This window comes from Entelurus aequoreus, linkage group LG04 (genome assembly GCF_033978785.1).
Source record: "Entelurus aequoreus isolate RoL-2023_Sb linkage group LG04, RoL_Eaeq_v1.1, whole genome shotgun sequence".
In the NCBI taxonomy this organism is placed as follows: domain Eukaryota; kingdom Metazoa; phylum Chordata; class Actinopteri; order Syngnathiformes; family Syngnathidae; genus Entelurus; species Entelurus aequoreus.
Window position 1 is genome coordinate 57,443,187 of NC_084734.1, and position 23,525 is coordinate 57,466,711.

The following is a 23,525-nucleotide window of genomic DNA, read 5'->3' on the forward strand; positions in this document are numbered from 1 at the left end:
AACTTTCATCTGAAACTCGACAGTCTATTCTTGTTCTTAGAAATGAAGGCTATTCCACAAAATTGTTTGGGTGAGCCCAAACTTTTGAACGGTAGTGTATATATATATATACCTCTCTCTCTCTCTCTCTCATATATATATATATATATATATATATATATATATATATATATATATATATATATATATATATATATATATATATATATATATATATCTCTCTCTCTCATATATATATATATATATATATATATATATATATATATATATATATATATATATATATATATATATATATATATATATATATATATATATATATATATATATATATATATATATATGAGAGAGAGAGAGGAATATATATATATATATAAATAGGGCTGTCAAATGATTTTTTAATCAGACTAATCACACTCCAAACCTGTGATTAACCATGATTAAAGTTAAAGTAGGTGTGGTGAAATTTGTCCTCTGCATTTGACCCATCCCCTTGATCACCCCCTGGGAGGTGAGGGGAGCAGTGGGCAGCAGCGGTGCCGCGCCCGGGAATCATTTTTGGTGATTTAACCCCCAATTCCAACATCACTGGTTATTATTATTTCATAGATACAATTTGCTGAAGAAAATTATCCAATATTTGGGTACAAATGCAATTTAGCAGTCAAAATGACATAATGGGACGTTTTTTAAATGGTACAAGTCATTGATTTGCTCAAAACTTGGTGGAAATAAGAATAGTAAAAATTAAGTGCACATTTTGAAAGCCTTTGCAGTTTGCAATACACTTGCAAACAAGTTACAGTTACTAATCAATAATGTAGTAACTACATTCATAAACAACTTAACATACTGTACTACACAATTTACTCTTATTTAGATTAAAGTTGTTTAGACAGACAAGCTTGTTTGCCTTTTTCAGATGACAATGCCTATCTCTTTTTTTCGTACAACCCGACCCCAGCTCGTTGTGATTACTTACAGATGAACAACACTCTCCAGGAAGCAAAACAAATGAACATTTAGCCTGTAGTTGCAAGTTGATGCTCTTGTTTGTGTAGTACAGTTGTTGGTCTATCCTTGTTGTGCCTCCTCAAGGTATTGTACGATAGATCAGCTGTAGTGATATGAATGACATCTCCTTGGACGACTTGGTCTTCACAATTGTTAGATGTCCTGCTTGCGGTGGCTGTCCGTTTACCAAAGGCATATGGGTAACTTGACTGTGGTACTATAGTTGACAACATTGAACCAGTAAACTTTGCCAGCGTAGCGTTATCTTCTGCTTCTTGTCGATGTAGATAACAGTCATGCTAACATGTAGCTGTCAGCCTAGCAGCACCAGCTGACCGGCAGCTGCTCGCTGAGGACGGCGACTGCTGCTTGCTTTCACCAGAAAGTTTCCAAGACACAAAAAAAGTCTCCAATATCACCGGGAAAAGTTACTAGATTTGTCGTTAGTAGCTGCTTACAAAAGAAGTCGCCAAGAGGGTTGACAACACTGTCTGCGCCATCCTCAAATACGAGTTTTGCTTTAAAATTACATTTTGAACATGATGTGCTTTTCTTTTTCACTCATGTTTGCACTGTATATATTTTTGCACCCCGTGCACTGGTGACTTTGAGTTGATCCAATGAACATTCCCAACCATGTATAGGTTGTATGGGTATAATATACAAACCCCGTTTCCATATAAGTTGGGAAATTGTGTTAGATGTAAATATAAACGGAATACAATGATTTGCAAATCATTTTCAACCCATATTCAGTTGAATATGCTACAAAGACAACGTATTTGATGTTCAAACTGATAAAACATTTTTTTTTTTGCAAATAATCATTAACTTTAAAATTTGATGCCAGCAACACGTGACAAAGAAGTTGGGAAAGGTGGCAATAAATACTGATAAAGTTGAGGAATGCTCAAAAAATAATGTTTATGAGTTTGAACATCAAATATCTTGTCTTTGTAGTGCATTCAATTAAATATGGGTTGAAAAGGATTTGCAAATCATTGTATTCCGTTTATATTTACATCTAACACAACTTCCCAACTCATATGGAAACGGGGTTTGTATATATATATATATATATATATATATATATATATATATATATATATATATATATATATATATATATATATATATATATATATATATATATATATATATATATATATATATATATATATATATATATATATATATATAAACAGTGCATCCGCAAAGTATTCACAACGTTTTACTTTTTTTGACATTTCGTTATGTTACAGTCTTATTCCAAAATGTAATAAATCCATACGGTCCCACACTTGGATTTATTACATTTTGGAATAAGACTGCAACATAACAAAATGTCAAAAAATTAAGGGGTTAGTGCATGTGCCTCACAATACGAAAGTCCTGAGTTCAAACCCAGGCTCTGGATCTTTCTGTGTGAAGATTGCATGTTCTCCCCGTGACTGCGTGGGTTCCCTCCGGGTATTCCGGCTTCCTCCCACCACCAAAAACATGCACCTGGGGATAGATTGATTGGCAACACTAAATTGGCCCTAGTGTGTGAATGTGAGTGTGAATGTTGTCTGTCTATCTGTGTTGGCCCTGCGATGAGGTGGCGACCTGTCCAGGGTGTACCCCGACTTCCGCCCGAATGCATTTGAGATAGGCTCCAACACCCCCCGTGACCCCAAAAAGGGACAAGCGGTAGAAAATGGATGGATGGATGGGTCCCACACTTGACAGTACATTGCAGAGCACAAAGGAAGGAGGTCAAAGGAATTGTCTGTAGACTTCTGAGACAGGATTGTCTTGAGGCACAAATATGGGGAAGGGTACAGAAAAATATCTGAAGGTCCCAAAGAGCACCGTGGCCTCCACCAACCATAATTGGAAGAAGAATGGAACCACCAAGACGCTCCTTAGAGCTGGCAGGCCGTCTAAACTGAGCGATCGGGGGGAAGGGCCCTTGTCAGGGAGGTGACCAAGAACCCAATGGTCACTCTGTCTGGGCTACAACATTCCTCAGTGGAAAGAGGAGACACTTACAGAAGGACAACGTCTCTGCAGCAATCCACCAATCCGGCCTGTATGGTCGAGTGGCCAGACGGAAGCCATTCCTTCGTAAAAGTTTGCCAAATTGCACCTGAAAGACTCTCAAACCATGATAAACAAAATTCTCTGGTCTGATGAGCCAACAATTGAACTCTTTGGAGTATGTTTGGAGGAAACCAAGCCCTGATTACCACCAGGCCAATACCATCATGCTGTAGGGATGTTTTTCAGCGGCAGGAAATGGGAGACTATTTAGGATAGAGGGAAATAGGAATATAATCATGTACAGAGACATCGTGGATGAAGACCTGCTCTAAAGTGCTCTTGAACCCAGACTGGGGCGATGGTTCGTCTGTCAGCAGGACAATGACCCTCAGCACACGTCCTTTGATATCCTGGCTAATTGACTGTAAATGTCCTTTTGTGGCCCAGTCAGAGCCCACACTTGAATCCAGAGAGATCTGAAAAGGGCTGCGCACCAACGCTTACCATCCAACTTCATGGCGCTTGAGAGGTGCTGCAAAGAGGAATGGGCGAAACTGTGAATACTTATGTACATGTTACTTCTTAGTTTTTTAATATTACTACATTTGCAAATATTCTTAAAAAAAAAACTCATTAGGTGTTTCGGGTCTTTCAGCATCAAACACCTTCCTCCAGGTAACCCAGCCAGGGCTTGTCAGACCCTGGCTTGTGACCAGGTGGCTTGCTCGCTACCATGACTCCATGGATCTTCTTTCTTGAGCCACAGCCATCTACAGGCTCTCTCTGCCGCTGCGATGGTACTTCAGATAGCGCTCCTCCTCCTCCCTCCTTCAATGCCAAAAACGCTGAATGCTCTGGCCAGAGAACAAGCCTCTGCATCCCACCTCCACTGGGAGGCATCTTGCGATCTGTTCTGCCAGTCTTAGTACTGCGTACTTGGCGAGTATATTTACAAAGGCTTCTTCCAAGCGATCTTCCCACGGGACTTTCAGCTCCAGCAGCACGACCTGCTTGCTGGTCTCAGACACAAAGACGATGTCTGGTCGCAGATTCGTCGCAGAGAACGTGAATGGGGAACTTCAGCTGCTTTTTGACGTCCACTAATAGCTGCCAGTCACTTGCGGAGGTCTGGATATAGAATAGAATAGAAAATACTTTATTGATCCCTGGGGGAAATTCAGCACCACAGTTCGCTCACAATATATATATATATATAATATATAAATACTTCATCTTTGCTCAGTGGACCATTATGCTGGAATAAGGCTGTAAGGTGACAACATGTGTGTGTGTTTATATATATATGGATAATCTATCAATCTATCTATAAACACATATATACACACACATACATATACACACACTTAATAAGAGGGAGGAATGGGGGAAATAAAACCGGAAGTAGGTCTACATCAGGAGTGTCAAATGTACGGCCCGTGAACAGGCTTAATCCGGCCCACAAAATGAGTTTGCTAAATATAAAATAAGCTGCAATTTTTCAATGAAAGAAACTGCTGTTCTAAAGGCGTCCACTGAATCCAGTGTAACCCGCATCAGACATCACACTGTTTAAGATGACATGTCAGCTGACCTTAAGCGCCCTCTGGATTGGCTGCTGCTACTCCAATCAGCGCAGGTTTAAGCTATCAGCTGCTCCTGTTGTGGCTGGCAGCAGATGGCGGCAGACTACTCCTAAAGCGACACACATTACCTTCTTTTTTTGTAAATTATCTACTAAACAGATAAAATACAGAAACGGTAAGATGCAAAGACTTAAGTCAACATGATCATCATCTTAAAATTCCGTGCAGCGCTCGCAATTTGTTGACGGCACGATGTGCACTCTGAACGCCATTGAAAAAATGTGTGTTTTTACATTTTTATCTTTGTTTTATTTTATTTTATGCTTAAATTTACTATGTCCACATTGGTTACAATTGCAGTTGTGTTACCTTTAATTCAATATGGTATATATATATATATGTGTCATTTTGACAATTGTTTTGTTTGTATTATAGTTGTAATATTTGATTGATGATAAATGAATGTGTTGTGGAAATTGTGGATGTCATCAATGCGGCAGTTTGAGGAAACACTTGGTTGCTTTTCCGAACATGTCTTTAATGAACTGCCAACATGAGAATACTAAACACAAAGTGCTTGAAGTTTATTGGCTTCGTAAATACACTGAGACAAAGTTTAAGTTCATTGTGTTCTTCATGGTGTTTTGAAACTGCACCGATTTTCCCCCAGAATTTTCAACTAACTTAAAGTGTTTTGCCAAGAAGATTAGTTGTACTATGTACGTTTTCAGAATGTGCTTTTTCTATTTTTGAATTTGTCTTTATTTATTAAATAATCATGCCATGATTTTACTAGTCCGGCCCGTGTGGGAATCAATTTTCCTCCATGCACCCCGGAGTTAAAATGAGTTTGATCTACATCATATTCGGCCGCCATTTTGTTTTGTAGTTCTCTGAAGACCAGAAGTGGTAAACAGCATGACAGCTAGCTGTGTGTACATGCCATAGTTGAGAGAGCAGCTAAAAGAGGACGCTATTTGTTTAGAAGTCTTGTCATATTGTCAGAGTGAGTGGCCAGTATATAGTAGACTCTCAGGTACAGTGAAAGCATATTGGCCAGAAAGAGCAATGTTATTTGTGCATGATGATCTGTTATTAAAAGGTTCCAGACTTGTTATCCCCACAGCGATGCACAACTATGTGCAAGCATCAAGGAACGGCATGATGTAAAGAGCCAGCCAGAGAAGCGGTGTGGTGACCAAATAAAAGAGATGTTAACAAACTGCACAACTTGCCTAAAAGAATGAGTCAATCCGGTTGAACCCCTGTTACCCAGCGAATTAGCAGCCGATTTATTTGTACTTGACAACTCTAACTACCTATTAGTAGTAGATTACTACTTGCCTTATGTAGAGATTGCTAAATTAACGGCAACACGGTCAGGGGATGTAATCGTGCACCTGAAATCAATTTGTGCCAGGCATAGCATCCCAGAACTATTTTATACTGATAATGGGCCAGAATATACAGGTCAACAATTTGCTGAGTTTGCAAAAAAGTATGGGTTCCAACACATTACTAGCAGCCCAGGATTTGCTCAAAGCAATGGTGAAGCAGAGCATCAGGTTCAAATCGTAAAACGCATTCTCCCCAACACCCTTCTCTGCTCCGCCCAAAAGTACCACAAGTTACTGCTGTTGTACAGAAGGATAGGGAGAGAAAGGTAAAATATGCAAAAAGGTTAAACAGGAAACATCGTGTAAGGAATTTACGTCAACTCACACTTGGACAGACAGTGTGGATCACCGATACCAAGACACAAGGGACTGTAGTGCAAGCTCAAGGCACATCCCGCTCATATCTGGTGCACAGTCCCAAAGGTACTATAATAAATGATAAATGGGTTATACTTGTATAGCGCTTTTCTACCTTCAAGGTACTCAAAGCGCTTTGACAGTATTTCCACATTCACCCATTCACACACTGATGGCGGGAGCCCATCAGGAGCAAGGGTGAAGTGTCTTGCCCAAGGACACAACGGACGTGACTAGGATGGTAGAACCAGCAACCCTCCGATTGCTGGCACGGCCACTCTACCAACTTCGCCACGCCGTCTATCAGAAGAAATAGACATCATCTTATTCCCATTCAGAGAATGAGGCCGAGAGAGACGTTCCCTGCACCCCATCGTCATCAGAGGGGTTTGCTCCTTCAGCACCCAAACCATCAGATGCTATAAAAAAAAGCCAGAAACCACACTTACGCCAGACACCACCAGGACTAGGTACGAAAGAGTAGTTGTAAAACTCAAGAGATTGGACTTGTATATGGTTGCACACACACGCACACACGCACGCACACAAAAAAAAAAAAAAACATTTTTTATTTTTCTTGATGGAAGGTAGACATTTGTATGTGTAATTTTGTGAAAAAAAAAAAAAGTTTTGTATTTTTAAAAGGGTGAAATGCTTTAATGTTGAAATTGTATACTATAGTGCAGGTTTGACAGTTTATAGAAATACTTTGGTATAGTGCCAGTTTCTTATGTTTTTTGTTTTTTTTAAAAGGGGGATGATGTGGTGCAGGGGTCACCAACCTTTTTGAAACCAAGAGCTACTTCATGGGTACTGATTAATGCGAAGGGCTACCAGTTTGATACACACTTAAATAAATTGCCAGAAATAGCCAATTTGCTCAATTTACCTTTAACTCTATGTTATTATTAATAATTAATGATATTTACACTTAATTGAAAGGTTTAAAAGAGGAGAAAACACGAAAAAAATGACAATTAAATTTTGAAACATAGTTTATCTTCAATTTCGACTCTTTAAAATTCAAAATTCAACCGAAAAAAAGAAGAGAAAAACTAGCTAATTCGAATCTTTTTGAAAAAATTAAAAAAATAATTTATGGAACATCATTAGTAATTTTTCCTGATTAAGATTAATTTTAGAATTTTGATGACATGTTTTAAATAGGTTAAAATCCAATCTACACTTTGTTAGAATATATAACAAATTGGACCAAGCTATATTTCTAACAAAGACAAATCATTATTTCTTCTAGATTTTCCAGAACAAAATTTTTAAAAGAAATTCAAAAGACTTTGAAATAAGATTCAAATTTGATTCTACAGATTTTCTAGATTAGCAAGAATAATTTTTTTGAATTTTAATCATAATAAGTTTGAAGAAATATTTCACAAATATTCTTTGTTGAAAAAACAGAAGCTAAAATGAAGATTTAAATTAAAATGTATTTATTATTCTTTACAATAAAAAAAATAAATTTACTTGAACATTGATTTAAATTGTCAGGAAAGAAGAGGAAGGAATTTAAAAGGTAAAAAGGTATTTGTGTTTAAAAATCCTAAAATCATTTTTAAGGTTGTATTTTTTCTCTAAAATTGTCTTTCTGAAAGTTATAAGAAGCACAGTAAAAAAAATTATGAATTTATTTAAACAAGTGAAGACCAAGTCTTTAAATATTTTCTTGGATTTTCAAATTCTATTTGAGTTTTGTCTCTCTTAGAATTAAAAATGTCGGGCAAAGCGAGACCAGCTTGCTGGTAAATAAATACAATTCAAAAAATAGAGGCAGCTCACTGGTAAGTGCTGCTATTTGAGCTATTTTTAGAACAGGCCAGCAGGCTACTCATCTGGTCCTTACGGGCTACCTGGTGCCCGCGGGCACCGCGTTGGTGACCCCTGATGTGGTGTATCCTGCTGTAAACTCGCATGCTTTTATTTTGAAGGCTAGACTGGAACAGCATGTGAATGAGGGGGAGAAAGCGAACCGGATGTAGCGTTGGTGACACGTTGAAAGATAATAAACAAGACCTGCTTTGTGAAACAACTTGCCGTCTGCTTGAACCCACTAAAAGACAGTATATGTATATTGATATGTATGTATGTATGCATGTATACATATACACATACATTTGTATATACACAGAGCTAGTGGTTTATTCTACCCTGTTATGTGTCTTTTCCTCCAGGCCTGCTGGGATGTCAGTCATCTCTCTGGCATTTGGTCAGTACATCTTGGAGCCTTTGTTCACACCCTGTGGTGTGCCACCTCTTGCTGTCAAACTGGTCACGGCTGTCGGACTCAGTAAGCATTCTTATTTACTACTCCAATGTAACAATAATGTTGTGCATACATGACCCAATTCTGATGTTGAACTTGCACTGATACTGACAGGATGCAGTGCGTCTCCCATAACAATGTGACCTCGGACTATGTCAAGGTAACGTGCGGAGTTCCCCAGGGTTCGGTTCTTGGCCCTGCACTCTTTAGTATTTACATGCTGCCGCTGGGTGACATCATACGCAAGTACGGTGTTAGCTTTCACTGTTATGCTGATGACACTCAACTCTACATGCCCCTAAAGCTGACCAACACGCCGGACTGTAGTCAGCTGGAGGCGTGTCTTAATGAAATTAAACAATGGATGTCCGCTAACTTTTTGCAACTCAACGCTAAGAAAACGGAAATGCTGATTATCGGTCCTGCTAGACACCAACATCTATTTAATAATACCACCTTAACATTTGACAACCAAACAATTAAACAAGGAGACTCGGTAAAGAATCTGGGTATTATCTTCGACCCAACTCTCTCGTTTGAGTCACACATTAAGAGTGTTACTAAAACGGCCTTCTTTCATCTCCGTAATATCGCTAAAATTCGTTCCATCTTGTCCACTAGCGACGCTGAGATCATTATTCATGCGTTCGTTACGTCTCGTCTCGATTACTGTAACGTATTATTTTCGGGTCTCCCTATGTCTAGCATTAAAAGATTACAGTTGGTACAAAATGCGGCTGCAAGGCTTTTGACAAAAACAAGAAAGTTTGATCATATTACGCCTATACTGGCTCACTTGCACTGGCTTCCTGTGCACTTAAGATGCGACTTTAAGGTTTTACTACTTACGTATAAAATATTACACGGTTTAGCTCCAGCCTATCTCGCCGATTGTATTGTACCATATGTCCCGACAAGAAATCTGCGTTCAAAGAACTCCGGCTTATTAGTGATTCCCAGAGCCAAAAAAAAGTCTGCGGGCTATAGAGCGTTTTCTATTCGGGCTCCAGTACTCTGGAATGCCCTCCCGGTAACAGTTAGAGATGCTACCTCAGTAGAAGCATTTAAGTCCCATCTTAAAACTCATTTGTATAATCTAGCCTTTAAATAGACCCCCCCTTTTTAGACCAGTTGATCTGCCGTTTCTTTTCTTCTCTCCTCTTCTCCCCTGTCCCTTGCGAGGGGGAGTTGCATAGGTCCGGTGGCCATGGATGAAGTGCTGGCTGTCTAGAGCCGGGACCCCGGGTGGACCACTAGCCTGTGCATCGGTTGGGGACATCTCTGCGCTGCTGACCCGTCTCCGCTCGGGATGGTTTCCTGTTGGCCCCGCTGTGGACTGGACTCCCGCTGATGTGTTGGATCCACTGTGGACTGGACTTTCACAATGTTATGTCAGACCCACTCGACATCCGTTGCTTTCGGTCTCCCCTAGAGGGGGGGGGGTTACCCACATATGCGGTCCTCTCCAAGGTTTCTCATAGTCATTCACCGACGTCCCACTGGGGTGAGTTTTTCCTTGCCCGTATGTGGGCTCTGTACCGAGGATGTCGTTGTGGCTTGTACAGCCATTTGAGACACTTGTGATTTAGGGCTATATAAATAAACATTGATTGATTGATTGATTGATACTGGAATCCCAGTACTGAAGGAAGTATTTTAGGTATCAGTAATGCTCTACTCAAACGTAGGTGATAAGATTTCACATGGTCACGGTAGTCATGACCCCAAGCGCAGAGACAGAAAAACTTGTGTTAAACACAAAAACAAGGAGATAGAGCAGCAGAGAAGTGCACAGGATGCAAGCAAGCTAAGCAGGTACAAAGTAAATGATACAGCCCAGACTGCGAAGCCAGGCTGGCATATAAACCCCTCTGATTCGTGATCAGAGGCAGGTGAGTCATCTGAACACTAACAAGGGGCAAAGTAAGCAAAGTCCCTGCAGAACGAACAACAAAACAGGAAGTCGAACAAAAGTAAGAGCGTGAGACAGGAAAAACACTTTCCAAAGGGAAAAAAAACACAAAACCCCCAAAATGCCACACAGACTGTGACAGTGGGTAATGTGTGGACACAATGTATAACCTGATTCTATCCAGGACCAACCATAATCCTATCTTGGAAGTGTCAGGAAAGGCTACAATTTAGAGATTGACCGATGTGTTTTTTTTTCAGGGCCGATACCGATTATTATCAGCGAGGACGATAACCGATATTTGAAGCCAATATTCATTTACTGTAAAAGTTATTTTAACATGAATAATATATGTCAGTAAACAGCTGGGTAAGGCCTTCAACTTTTTATTTTATTTTATATTATTTTTAGGAATAGTTGAACGAGTAGCGACGTAATGTTTTATGTGGAGCTAATGTTGTGGTTAATTTAGCACCAAAAAACAATACTTTTCACAAACACCTTTATTACGTGTGTTTAAGAGGAGCATCAACATTTCCATTTCAAAATATGGGAAATCACCTGGGAAAATTGGTAAAAATAAGGGATTTTTTTACATTAACATAACTTGTCATCTAATCCATTTTATAGCAGTTTATGGATGTAATACATCATAAGAATTCCTTGTGAGGAACCCTGAAACATTGCGAACATTTAAATAAAATACATTCTGGACTTCTTCACATTGGTTATAGGTGAGACATTTTTCAAGCTGGCTGACATAAGTTCTTTGTGGATGTTAAAGAAAGTATGAAAATGCTGCCTCTTCTTTACTTATATAGTCATGCTCGGTCATGCCTTCTTTTCTTGTGTGGGGTCTGTTTTCCTGTTTAGCGTTCTTATTTTGTCCTCATTTCCTGTTTGGTGGGCGTTGTCATGCAGCCACTTCACTCCAGCTGCTGAGCATGGATCTCATCGCTGGCTGGTGATTAAGAATTATTGTTCGCACCTGCGGCCAAAGTATCAGAGGGCTTTATAAGCCAGCATCACAGCTTAGTTGGTGTGAGATCTATGTTTTAAGGCCTGTGTTCATGCTTCGCTACGTTGCTTTTCGTGTTCAGCCTCCATGTGTTTTTGGTGCACTTCCTGTTGTAAGCTTTTTTTTACCCTTTTACCTGCACGCTGTTGCTGGCTGTCTTTCTGCATCCAGGACCACAACACCCACCGCAAACCATGTAACACAAATAATAAGTCTCCTAATGTCAATAAGTTTACACAAGTTTGCATTTTTGGCAGATGTATCTTTTCTGTCATTTTAATGTCCAAAGAAGGACAATAACTGGATTTCCCATCAAAAAATGGAAGTTTTGAAAGTTAAGCAGAAAATATATACTGTGTACAAGTGACCAACGCTGCACAAGGAAGAAATATGGAGGAAGGGACGTGGCTGTTGAGGGCTGTAGTGAAAAAAAACAACTTTTCTCAACGGGCTAGTTCTTGAGCAGTGGATATAAATATCTACTTTACTAATTATTAATTTTTTCAAATGCTGAATACTGGTATCATATGTGGATGTATTGTATTTGCTGTAGTTATGTTGTGGTAAAACAAACAAAAAAAGACACATATACCGATAAAAAGAGGCCAATACCGCTATATGGCAAAATGCCAAATATCAGCACCGATAACTAGCCCGGCCATTAATCGGTCGATCTCTACTAAAAATGGACCCAAATGGTCCCAGTGTCAAGTTGTGGCCTCCCAAAAGGTCCGCAATGCACCCAAAAGAACCTTTCCAGATGCATTTTCATATTGTATGTTATGTCATGCCAGTCAAGCAATGTTTCAAAACAGCTACTTTGACCATCTGACGCGACTCTCTCTGTCCCTGTAGCGTCAGTAATGGTCACTAATAGTATGAGTGTGACGTGGACAGCCAGGATTCAAGTTGTCCTAACCTTCTGCAAGCTGGTGGCCCTCATCTTTATCATATTTCCTGGATTATACTACCTCTTCAAAGGTAGGACAGTTTTATCTCAACATCTCTTCTTGTTTTAACTGTGTAACACCAGTCTAGATGTGTTTTAAAACAAAAGTAAAGGAAGAATTTCCTCGATTATTGCGGGAACGCGGTACGGTTACGTTTCAGTCCCCAGTAAAAAAAGTACATTTCCGTGATTTCATGATATCTATGCATATCATATGCGTTCAAAGCCCTCAACACAGCTTTCATACACACAAAAAAACAACATTATTTTAACATGAAACTGAAATGGGTACTGAAATATCAATGCACTCAATAGTACAGAGTATAAGTAAAGACTAGCTAACACAAATCCGTCCAGAGATGTAAAAAAACCTGGTGACCTACAAGAAGCATCTGAAAAGGCCTCATCAAGCTGTGACTTTCAGTGTTTCTTAAATAAATGATAAATGGGTTATACTTGTATAGCGCTTTTCTACCTTCAAGGTACTCAAAGCGCTTTGACAGTATTTCCACATTCACCCATTCACACACACATTCACACACTGATGGAGGGAGCTGCCATGCAAGGCGCTACCAGCACCCATCAGGAGCAAGGGTGAAGTGTCTTGCCCAAGGTCACAACAGACGTGACTAGGATGGTAGAAGGTGGGGATTGAACCCCAGTAACCAGCAACCCTCCGATTGCTGGCACGGCCACTCTACCAACTTCGCCACGCCGCCCGCCTTAAAGGCCTACTGAAATTAATGTATTTTATTTAAACGGGAATAGCAGATCCATTCTATGTGTCATACTTGATCATTTCGCGATATTGCCATATTTTTGCTGAAAGGATTTAGTCGAGAAAATCGACGATAAAGTTCGCAACTTTTGCTCGCTGATAAAAAAACCTTGCCCCTACCGGAAGTAGCGTGACGTCACAAGCGGTAGTGCTGCTCACAATTCCCCGTTGTTTACAATGGAGAGAGAGATATTAGGAGCGAGAAAGTGACGATTACCCCATTAATTTGAGCGAGGATGAAAGATTCGTGGATGAGGAACGTTAGAGTGACGGACTAGAATGCAGTTCAAGAGATATCTTTTTTCGCTCTGACCGTAACTTAGGTACAAGCTGGCTCATTGGAATCCACACTCTCTCCTTTTTCTATTGTGGATCACGGATTTGTATTTTAAACCACCTCGGATACCAGTGGCGTGCAGTCACTAGAGGCAGGGGAGGCGGGGCCTCACCTGCCATCATGGAAAGAAAAAAAAAAAGTAAAAAGAAAACAAAATTAATTAAATTGTTATATGTATCCAGTGATTATACTAAAGTTATTTTCCATTTAACTTCACCAGTTTTAGATTATTTTTATTTTTATTTTCACATTTGCCGTTCAAATACTGAGAAGAGACGTTGCGGTGATCAGCAGCCAGTTGAGGCACGTCACTGCGTTGTGCCTCAACATGAATTGTGCGCAATGACTCGGCTAACTGCTGGCCTGCTGTGCAGTAAGACCGTATTGCTATATGGATTATATTATACATTTCCATAGTTTAGTTAGCTGAGGTATATAATGTACAGTGTATTTTGTCAACAACTGTATGTGTGTAATGTATTTCTTGTGCTGAGCAATCATAAAACTCTGCTGCGAAGACGCACTGTGAGAGGCTCGTCTCATAACCCCGCCTCCTGGTGCCAAGCATCTCCGCCGCAGAATGCACCGCCCGACAGGAGCGCCACACCAACCAAAGCCCACACCCAAACCCTCCACGTGCAAGACCGAATCCACCCAAAAAAAGTCACTTAACAAGAAGCCAAAAAGTGCAAAAACAACAATGCTCGCGCTGGAGGAGCTGTGAACGACCGCAGGGACACAACATTAGTCCTCCTTGTTGTGTTGCTACAGCCAGCCGCATACACCGATCCCACCTACAACGTTCTTCTTTGCAGCCTCCATTGTTCATTAAAGAAATTGCAAAAGATTCACCAACACAGATGTCCAGAATACTGTGGAATTTTGTAGAAGAAAACAGAGCTCTGTGTATTGTGTCCAAAAGGGTCCAAACACTTCCGTGGACCTCGCGACGTCACGCGCATACGTCATCCTCCAAAGGCATTTTGAACCGGAAGTTCCCCGGGAAATTTAAAATTGTACTTTATAAGTTAACCCGGCCGTATTGGCATGTGTTGCAATGTTAAGATTTCATCATTGATGTATAAACTATCAGACTGCGTGGTCGGTAGTAGTGGGTTTCAGTAGGCCTTTAAGGTGGGTCGCAGCTGAGAGTAAAAGCTTCTCAGATGAGAGACTCAGCACATTCACAAGGTCAGAAAAGGTCAGCTGGCACCTTCTTACCTGAGGTGGAGTAGTTCAAGTGTCTCAAATCTTTAAACAAGTGAGGGGCCTGAGATGGATAAGCGAATTCGTGCAGTGTCTGCAGTAATGTGATCGCTGTACTGGACGAGCATGGTGAAGCGAGAGCTGAGCTCCAAGGTTAAGTTTTCGATTTTACCAGTCGATCTACGTTTTTAGTCTCACCTTTGATCCTGAACTATGGCTAGTAACTCAAAGGGCAATATTGCGGATACGAGTGGCCGACATGAGTTTACTCCATTGGATGTCTGGACTGGACCCAGTGAGGCGTTACAGACATGCACAGCTGGTAGAAGCCACAGGGGTAGACCTCGGACATGCTGGAGAGATAACGTCTCACAGCTGGCCTAGTAATGTCCCGGCATCTCTCTGGTGAGACTGCAAGAGGTGGCCAAATACCAGGAAGTCCAGGCCTCCCAACTGGGACTGCTGCACCATCACGACCCGGACTGTTGATATTCTATGTCTTTCTGCTAACAGAAACCATATTATTCCATACAAATTATGGACTGTCCATGTCTTTGTTCAGGGGTTTCAAACATTACAAAATCAGAATTAAATAACGCGGCGTGGCTCGGTTGGTAGAGCGGCCGTGCCAGCAAATTGAGGTTTCAATGATCGATTCCTGCTTCTGCAATCCTCGTCACTTCCGTTGTGTCCTTGGGCAAGACACTTAACCCACCGGCTCCCTGTACCATCCACACAGGTTCAAATGTAGCTTAAAGATGTAGATAATGGGTTCCACGACGTAAAAGCGCTTTAAGTCTCTAGAGAAAAAGCGCTATATAAATATAAATCACTTCACACTATTTTTTTCCCCGATTGTACCGACAAAATGTTCTTAGTCATGTCTTTGCAACAAAAATGTTTCCATGTTGATCTACCAATAGTATTTGTACTGCTATAGGTATTGTTTTTTTTTTTTTATAACCACACAACACAACAATTACACTATAATTACCATCAACATAAAATGTCTCCTCTGAACTGTCCAACTAAACCCTGTGTGTGTGTGTGTGTGTGTGTGTTTGTGTGTGTGTGTGTGTGTGTGTGTGTGTGTGTGTGTGTGTGTGTGTGTGCGTGTGTGTGCAGGAGAGACCCGCAACTTTGAAAATGCCTTTGAACTAAACAAAGTGGAGATTTCGTCTTTGCCTCTGGCCTTCTATTCTGGGATGTATGCATATGCTGGGTGGTAGGTATGACAAACAATATGTGTGTTCATGTATTTGAGCACAATACTACACGCGCACACACACACACACACACACACACACACGCACACACACACACACACACACACACACACACACACACACTCACGCACACACACGTGTATATGGTTTTACATTTATGTTATGAATTTTTTTTATCTGAACTCTACATATCTGGGGCCTCATTTATGAAGGGTGGGACCCTTGTTTCAATGCTCAGTCTATTGACCAGAAGAATTAGCTGCCAAAGAGATGATTAGCAGCTAACAGTATCTCTATACACCGTGTGGAGCCACTCCCTGCGGCCAAGGCTTCATTGCGGAAAATAAACTAAATTTTTTTACAAATAATATTATCACCGGAGGACAGAGCTAAAAACAGCTAGCGCACCATCTGTGGTCACCTGATAACCTCTCCACACAGGAGAGGGGGCAGAGCAGAAAAGAAAAGAGACGGCAGATCAACTGGTCTGGTCAAAAAAAATTTCACGCCATTTTTATTTAGGTGAACTTTTTTTATACTATCAGACTCAAACTTGAGAGAGCAGGAAGGGGCTGGAAATATGTTTGCAGTAAAATTTCACATTATGTACACTGTCATACAATAATTTACATTTTACACACGCTTCTTCACACAAAATGGGGCCCTATGCACCGCACGTAACTCTTAAAACCTACTTTAGAAAATCTCTACCTCAATTGATATGTATTTTCATTTATGATGTGCTTTATGAAAGTGAGCGTTGCTATGAGGCAGCAGATTGCATACAGGTGCTATTTTTGTCTTTTGTGCATACGCACATACATGAAACCCCAGGATATGTAATTGAAATGCAAATACACCCATTATGGATTTGTCCCATGAGGGTATGAGACATGCAGTTACATATGAATTTCTTGTCATGTTATGCTAATCTGTTTTGCAGGTTTTACCTTAATTTTGTCACAGAAGAAATTGATCATCCTGAGAGGTGAGTTTTAATAAATTTAATTCATTGCTTCACAAGAGCCCTGACTGCCGAGGCTTAAATATTTGTCACATTTAATTGCAATGTGACTAAAAGTCTGCTATGGAATCTTAAAAGAAAATTGCACTGTTTGTTGGAGTTGTGTCCACAATCTTTATGTGAGCCAAAAACATGTATTTCTCTTTTCTTTGTATTCTAAAGAGTAAAATAAACAGCTAGCACAAGGCGGCTAACAAAGCAGGTAATGGGGATTCATCTATTGCGCCGATAAAGCCCTCTAAAAAACATCCAACAACATTTTATGTACAGTACATGCAGCGAGTATGTAAATAATGTAGTAACAGGCACATTCATGATCATGGGTAATATTTACAGCATTTTGGTCTTTTTAAGCATTATTTTAAGCAGTTATGTGCTATGGGATGCATAAAGTGAAACCGAAACATAACATTGCCAATGCGATGTGCAGTGCATTTTTTAAATCACCGCAAGTCTTCAACTATAAAGAGTCTTCTAATGTTTGGAATATGCGCTTTTGAGTGATATACGGGTTATTACAATAATCTGCTCCAAGCAGAAGAGGCAAGAAGCAGAGTAGGTAGGGTTTGTTTACAGCAGCCAGCCTTAGACGTGAGTGTCAGGGAAGGACACAGAAGCAGATTTCTACAACAAAGTTCTGTTCTGTAGAAAAGTGATATTATATGGATTAGTATTATGTGCTCCTCTCTGAGCTGCCACCTTACCGTGGTAGAGGAGTTTGCGTGCCCCAATGATCCTAGGAGCTATGTTGTCCGGGGGCTTCCATGCCCCCTGGTAGGGTCTCCCAAGACAAACAGGTCCTAGGTAAGGGATCAGACAAAGAGCAGTTCGAAGACTTCTATGGGAATGCAAGAACAAAGACTCCGATTTCCCTAACCTGGACGCGGGTCACCGGGGCCTCCTCTGGAGCCAGGCCCGGAGTTGGGGCACGATGGCGAGCGCCGGGCACAGCCCGAAGAGGCAACGTGGGTCACCGCTCCAATGGGCTGACCACTCATGCGAGGGGCCATAGAGGTCGGGTGCGTTGAAAACTGGGCGGCAGCCGAAGGCACGGCACTTGGCGGTCCGATCCTCGGCTACATAAGCTAGCTCTTGGGACGTGGAATGTCACCTCACTGCACCTCTATTGTCGAGGTGGCTGATTGGAGCTGTGGCCGCAAGGTAGTTGGTGCCTGTTGTGGCGGCAATTCTAGAACCCGTTGGTGGACACCGGCTCTGAGGGATGCCGTCAAGCTGAAGAAGGAGTCCTATCGGGTTCTTTTGGCTCATAGGACTCCAAAGGCAGTGGACAGGTACCGACAGGCCAAGCGGTGTGCGGCTTCAGCGGTCGCGGAGGCAAAAACTCGGACATGGGAGGAGTTCGGGGAAGCCATGGAAAACGACTTTCGGACTGCTTCGAAGCAATTATGGACCACCATCCGCCGCCTCAGGAAGGGGAAGCAGTGCACTGTCAACACCGTGTATGGTGAGGATGGTGTTCTGCTGACCTCGACTGCGGATGTTGTGGATCGGTGGAGGGAATTCTTCGAAGACCGCCTCAATCCCACCCACACGTCTTCCTATGAGGAAGCAGAGCCTGGGGAATCTGTGGTGAGCTCTCCTATTTCTGGGGCAGAGGTTGCTGAGGTAGTTAAAAAGCTTCTCTGTGGCAAGGCCCCGGGGTTGGATGAGATCCGCCCGGAGTTCCTTAATGTTCTGAATGCTGTGGGGCTGTCTTGGTTGACAAGACTCTGCAGCATCGCGTGGACATCGGGGGCGGTACCTCTGGATTGGCAGACCGGGGTGGTGGTTCCTCTCTTTAAGAAGGGGAACTGGAGGGTGTGTTACAACTATTGTGGGATCACACTCCTCAGCCTTCCCGGTAAGGTCTATTCAGGTGTACTGGAGAGGAGGCTGCGCCGGATAGTCGAACCTCGGATTCAGGAGGAACAGTGTGGTTTTCGTCCTGGTCGTGGAACTGTGGACCAGCTCTATACTCTCGGCAGGGTCCTTGAGGGTGCATGGGAATTTGCCCAACCAGTCTACATGTGCTTTGTGGACTTGGAGAAGGCATTCTACCGTGTCCCTTGGGAAGTCCTGTGGAGAGTGCTCAGAGAGTATGGGGTATCGGACTGTCTGATTGTGGCGGTCCGCTCCCTGTATGATCAGTGTCAGAGCTTGATCCGCATTGCCGGCAGTAAGTTGGACACGTTTCCAGTGAGTGTTGGACTCCGCCAAGGCTGCCCTTTGTCACGATTCTGTTCATAACTTTTATGGACAGCATTTCTAGGCGCAGTCAAGGCGTTGAGGGGATCCAGGTTTGGTGGCTGCAGGATTAGGTCTCTGCTTTTTGCAAATGATGTGGTCCTGATGGCTTCATCTGGCCAGGATCTTCAGCTCTCACTGGATCGGTTCGCAGCCGAGTGTGAAGCGACTGGGATGAGAATCAGCACCGCCAAGTCCGAGTCCATGGTTCTCGCCCGGAAAAGGGTGGAGTGCCATCTCTGGGTTGGGTAGGAGACCCTGCCCCAAGTGGAGGAGTTCAAGTACCTAGGAGTCTTGTTCACGAGTGAGGGAAGAGTGGATCGTGAGATCGACAGGCGGATCGGTGCGGCATCTTCAGTAATGCGGACGCTGTATCGATCCGTTGTGGTGAAGAAGGAGCTGTGCCGGAAGGCAAAGCTCTCAATTTACCAGTCGATCTACGTTCCCATCCTCACCTATGGTCATGAGCTTTGGGTTATGACCGAAAGGACAAGATCACGGGTACAAGCGGCCGAAATTAGTTTCCTCCGCCGGGTGGCGGGGCTCTCCCTTAGAGATAGGGTGAGAAGCTCTGCCATCCGGGGGGAGCTCAAAGTAAAGCCGCTGCTCCTTCACATCGAGAGGAGCCAGATGAGGTGGTTCGGACATCTGGTCAGGATGCCACCCGAACGCCTCCATAGGGAGGTCTTCAGGGCACGTCCGACCGGTAGGAGGCCAAGGGGAAAAAACCCAGGACACGTTGGGAAGACTATGTCTCCCGGCTGGCCTGGGAACGCCTCGGGATCCCCCGGGAAGAGCTGGAGGAAGTGGCTGGGGATAGGAGAGTCTGGGCTTCCCTGCTTAGGCTGCTGCCCCCGCGACCCGACCTCGGATAAGCGGAAGAAGATGGATGGATGGGTGGATAGTATTATGTGGATTTGGGTGTGTTTTTTGTCCTTTGCGTTCCTGTTTCCCCGTGTTTGTTGCATATTTCTTGCAATATGTTTCATTGTAAAGGATCGTTCTTGAGACGGTCGTCTGGCAAGTAAAGAGGACAGATGTTAATTTATTCTTAGAATTCAGTGTTTTATTATTCATAGTTAATATTACAAATCCCACTTAATTTATTTTCATGTACAATCTTTTATTTAGCGAAAAGGCCGTAAAATTCCATTCAGTTTTTTGAGGTGTTCTGTGATAATATTTTTAGCATTCTATCAGTCATATTGTGAGTGTTTGTATTGTGTTTAGATTTTACCCTTTGCTATGGCATTTTAGGATTTTTTTCCACTAATGCTGAACAACCTACACATGTTTAAATGATTCCTTTAAAAGGAAACCAAGCACACACACAGCAGAATGCGTGTAACTTTTTACAGCTAAAATGTTGTGTCAAAAAACATTAAACGCAGACAAACTCACGGTGTCATGTGACTATATTCCCCAGGTAGGGTTGTACGGTATACCGGTATTAGTATAGTACCGCGATACTAATGAATCATATTCAGTACTATACCGCCTCTGAAAAGTATCGGTCCACCACCCTCCCGCCCCCGTCGTCATCGTGACATTGTTGGTTTACGAGCAGACGAGCATGTTCGGCAGCGCACAATCACTGAGTACTTGCAAACAGACACAGTGTGTAGACGAAAAGAGAGAACGGACGCATTTTGGCTTAAAAACTAACGATAAAGATGAAGTTATAACACTGAAACGCCCTCAGGAAGAGGTGCTTTAAGACATGGCTAGCTAGCTAGCGAGTAACGTCCAGCCGCAATCGGCAGTATTTTAGATACTTCTAAATCACTAATCCTCGCCTCCATGGCGACAAATAAAGTAAGTTTCTTACAAGTATCATCCCTGCAGGACGAGGAATAGCTAAACATGCTTCACTACACCCTATAGTTCACCGGCATCAAAATGTAAACAAACGCCATTGGTGGATCTACACCTAACATCCACTGATACCAAGTACAATAGCGTATCTAGTCGATACTACTATGATTGCGTAGATATTTTTTGGCATCACAACATCTTATTTCGTTTTTTTTAAATTTATATAATGTTTATAAACTCAGGAAATATGTCTCTGGATACATGAGCACTTTGAATATGACCAATGTATGATCCTGTTACAACTTGGTATCAGGTTGATACCCAAATTTGTGGTATCATCCAAAACTAATGTAAAGTATCAAACAACAGAAGAATAAGTGATTATTACATTTTAACAGAAGTGTAGATAGAACATGTTAAAAGAGAAAGTACGCAGATATTAACAGTAAATGAACAAGTAGACGAATAATCAATTTTCTACCACTAGTCTTTAATAATTTTGACAAAATAATAGAATGGAAAATGACACAATATGTTACTGCATATGTCAAAATTAGGAGCCTTTTTTTGTTTACTTACTAATAAAAGACAATATGTCTTGTATGTTTACTATTTTATTTAAAGAAAAACTTGCAATAAGAAACAAAATATTTTTTGTTAAGATTGTTAAAATAAAGCCAATAATGCTATTTTTTGTGGTCCCCTTTATTTAGAAAAGTATCAAAGTATCTAAATAATTTTGGTAACAGTAGCAGTAACAAAATATTGGTATCGGGACAACACTAGTGCCAGGTAAACACAAGTTAAGGCACAAGCTAGACTGCTCTGATTATATTTTCAGGTTTCCAGTCATGTCGTCTACATGTGTTATTCTGATCTTGAAAAAACTTAGATTGAGGTGTTTAAATGTATTTTAATAAGCTGGGTTCAACAAAATTAATGTAATAGTTGTTGTTTTTGTAGTGCATGTAACATAGTAACAGAGATAACCCTTTTTGTAGATGAATATGCAAAACTAATTTTGCCAATATTTTCCAGGACGGTGCCCATGGCTATCTGTATCTCCATGGGGATTGTGACGACCTGCTATGTGCTAATCAATTTGGCGTACTACACAGTGATGACAGCCGACGAACTCCTATCCTCAGAAGCAGTCGCTGTGGTAAACAAAATACTAAATAAAACTATGATTTCACTGAACCTTTCAAATTTGATCAATATTTTTCATGCCTGCACACCTAAACAAAATGCACTATGCTCCTGCTAATGTCGACTTAATGCCAACTTAACAGACGAATAACAGGTTTTCGATAAAGACTCCAGTTGAGATCCTTTTAAAAAGTTTTGACTTATACCGTAAAAGGAAACGTAGAGAAATAAACTATGTTGACAAAGTAACTTCTCTGTGACATTCCAACATTTAGTAAATGGGTTAAAACAATAGGATTTGCCCAATGCTTCTGGTTCAAATTAGCGATTTTAGATGGCAATTTTAACATCTCCAAATTGGACACTCGGACACATAACTAATATACAAGTTACAATCAAACTGTAAAATAAGTACAATACTCACTACCATCCAAGGTTCCATTAAAGGAGCATGTGCTGTCCAAATAAATAGCGTGATTAATCTGCGATTATACATGATTAAAGGCCTACTGAAATGCGATTTTCTTATTTAAACAGGGATAGCAGATCCATTCTATGTGTCATACTTGATCATTTCGCGACATTGCCATATTTTTGCTGAAAGGATTTAGTAGAGAACATCGACGATAAAGTTTGCAACTTTTGGTCGCTGATAAAAAAGCCTTGCCTGTACCGGAAGTAGCGTGACGTCACAGGAGCTAGTATTCCTCACAATTCCCCATTGTTTACAATGGAGCGAGAGAGATTCGGACCGAGAAATTGACGATTACCCCATTAATTTGAGCGAGGATGAAAGATTCGTTGATGAGGAACGTTACAGTGAAGGACTTGAGAGGCAGTGATGGACGTATCTTTTTTCACTCTGACCGTAACTTAGGTACAAGCTGGCTTATTGGATTCCACACTCTCCTTTTTCTATTGTGGATCACGGATTTGTATTTTAAACCACCTCGGATACTATATCCTCTTGAAAATGAGAGTTGAGAACGCGAAATGGACATTCAGTGCCTTTTATCTCCACGACAATACATCGGCGAAATGCTTTAGCTACGAGCTAACGTGATAGCATCGTGCTTTAACTGCATATAGAAACAAAAAAAATAAACCCCTGACTGGAACGATAGATAGAAAATCAACAATACTATTAAACCGTGGACATGTAAATACACGGTTAATGCTTTCCAGGCTGGCGAAGGTTAACAATGCTGTGCTA

The 23,525-nt window shown here is 41.4% G+C and overlaps 1 protein-coding gene across 1 annotated transcript in view; it reads left to right on the forward strand.

Annotated features, from left to right (window-relative positions):
- The window catches only part of slc7a11 (solute carrier family 7 member 11), a 55,544-nt gene that overhangs the window by 12,288 nt on the left and 19,731 nt on the right, over positions 1–23,525 (forward strand). Inside the window, exons 3-7 of the mRNA XM_062045336.1 lie at positions 8,563–8,678; positions 12,440–12,565; positions 15,980–16,079; positions 17,024–17,068; positions 22,202–22,325. Coding sequence (XP_061901320.1) covers positions 8,563–8,678; positions 12,440–12,565; positions 15,980–16,079; positions 17,024–17,068; positions 22,202–22,325 — 511 coding nt within the window. The remainder of the gene's footprint in view (positions 1–8,562; positions 8,679–12,439; positions 12,566–15,979; positions 16,080–17,023; positions 17,069–22,201; positions 22,326–23,525) is intronic.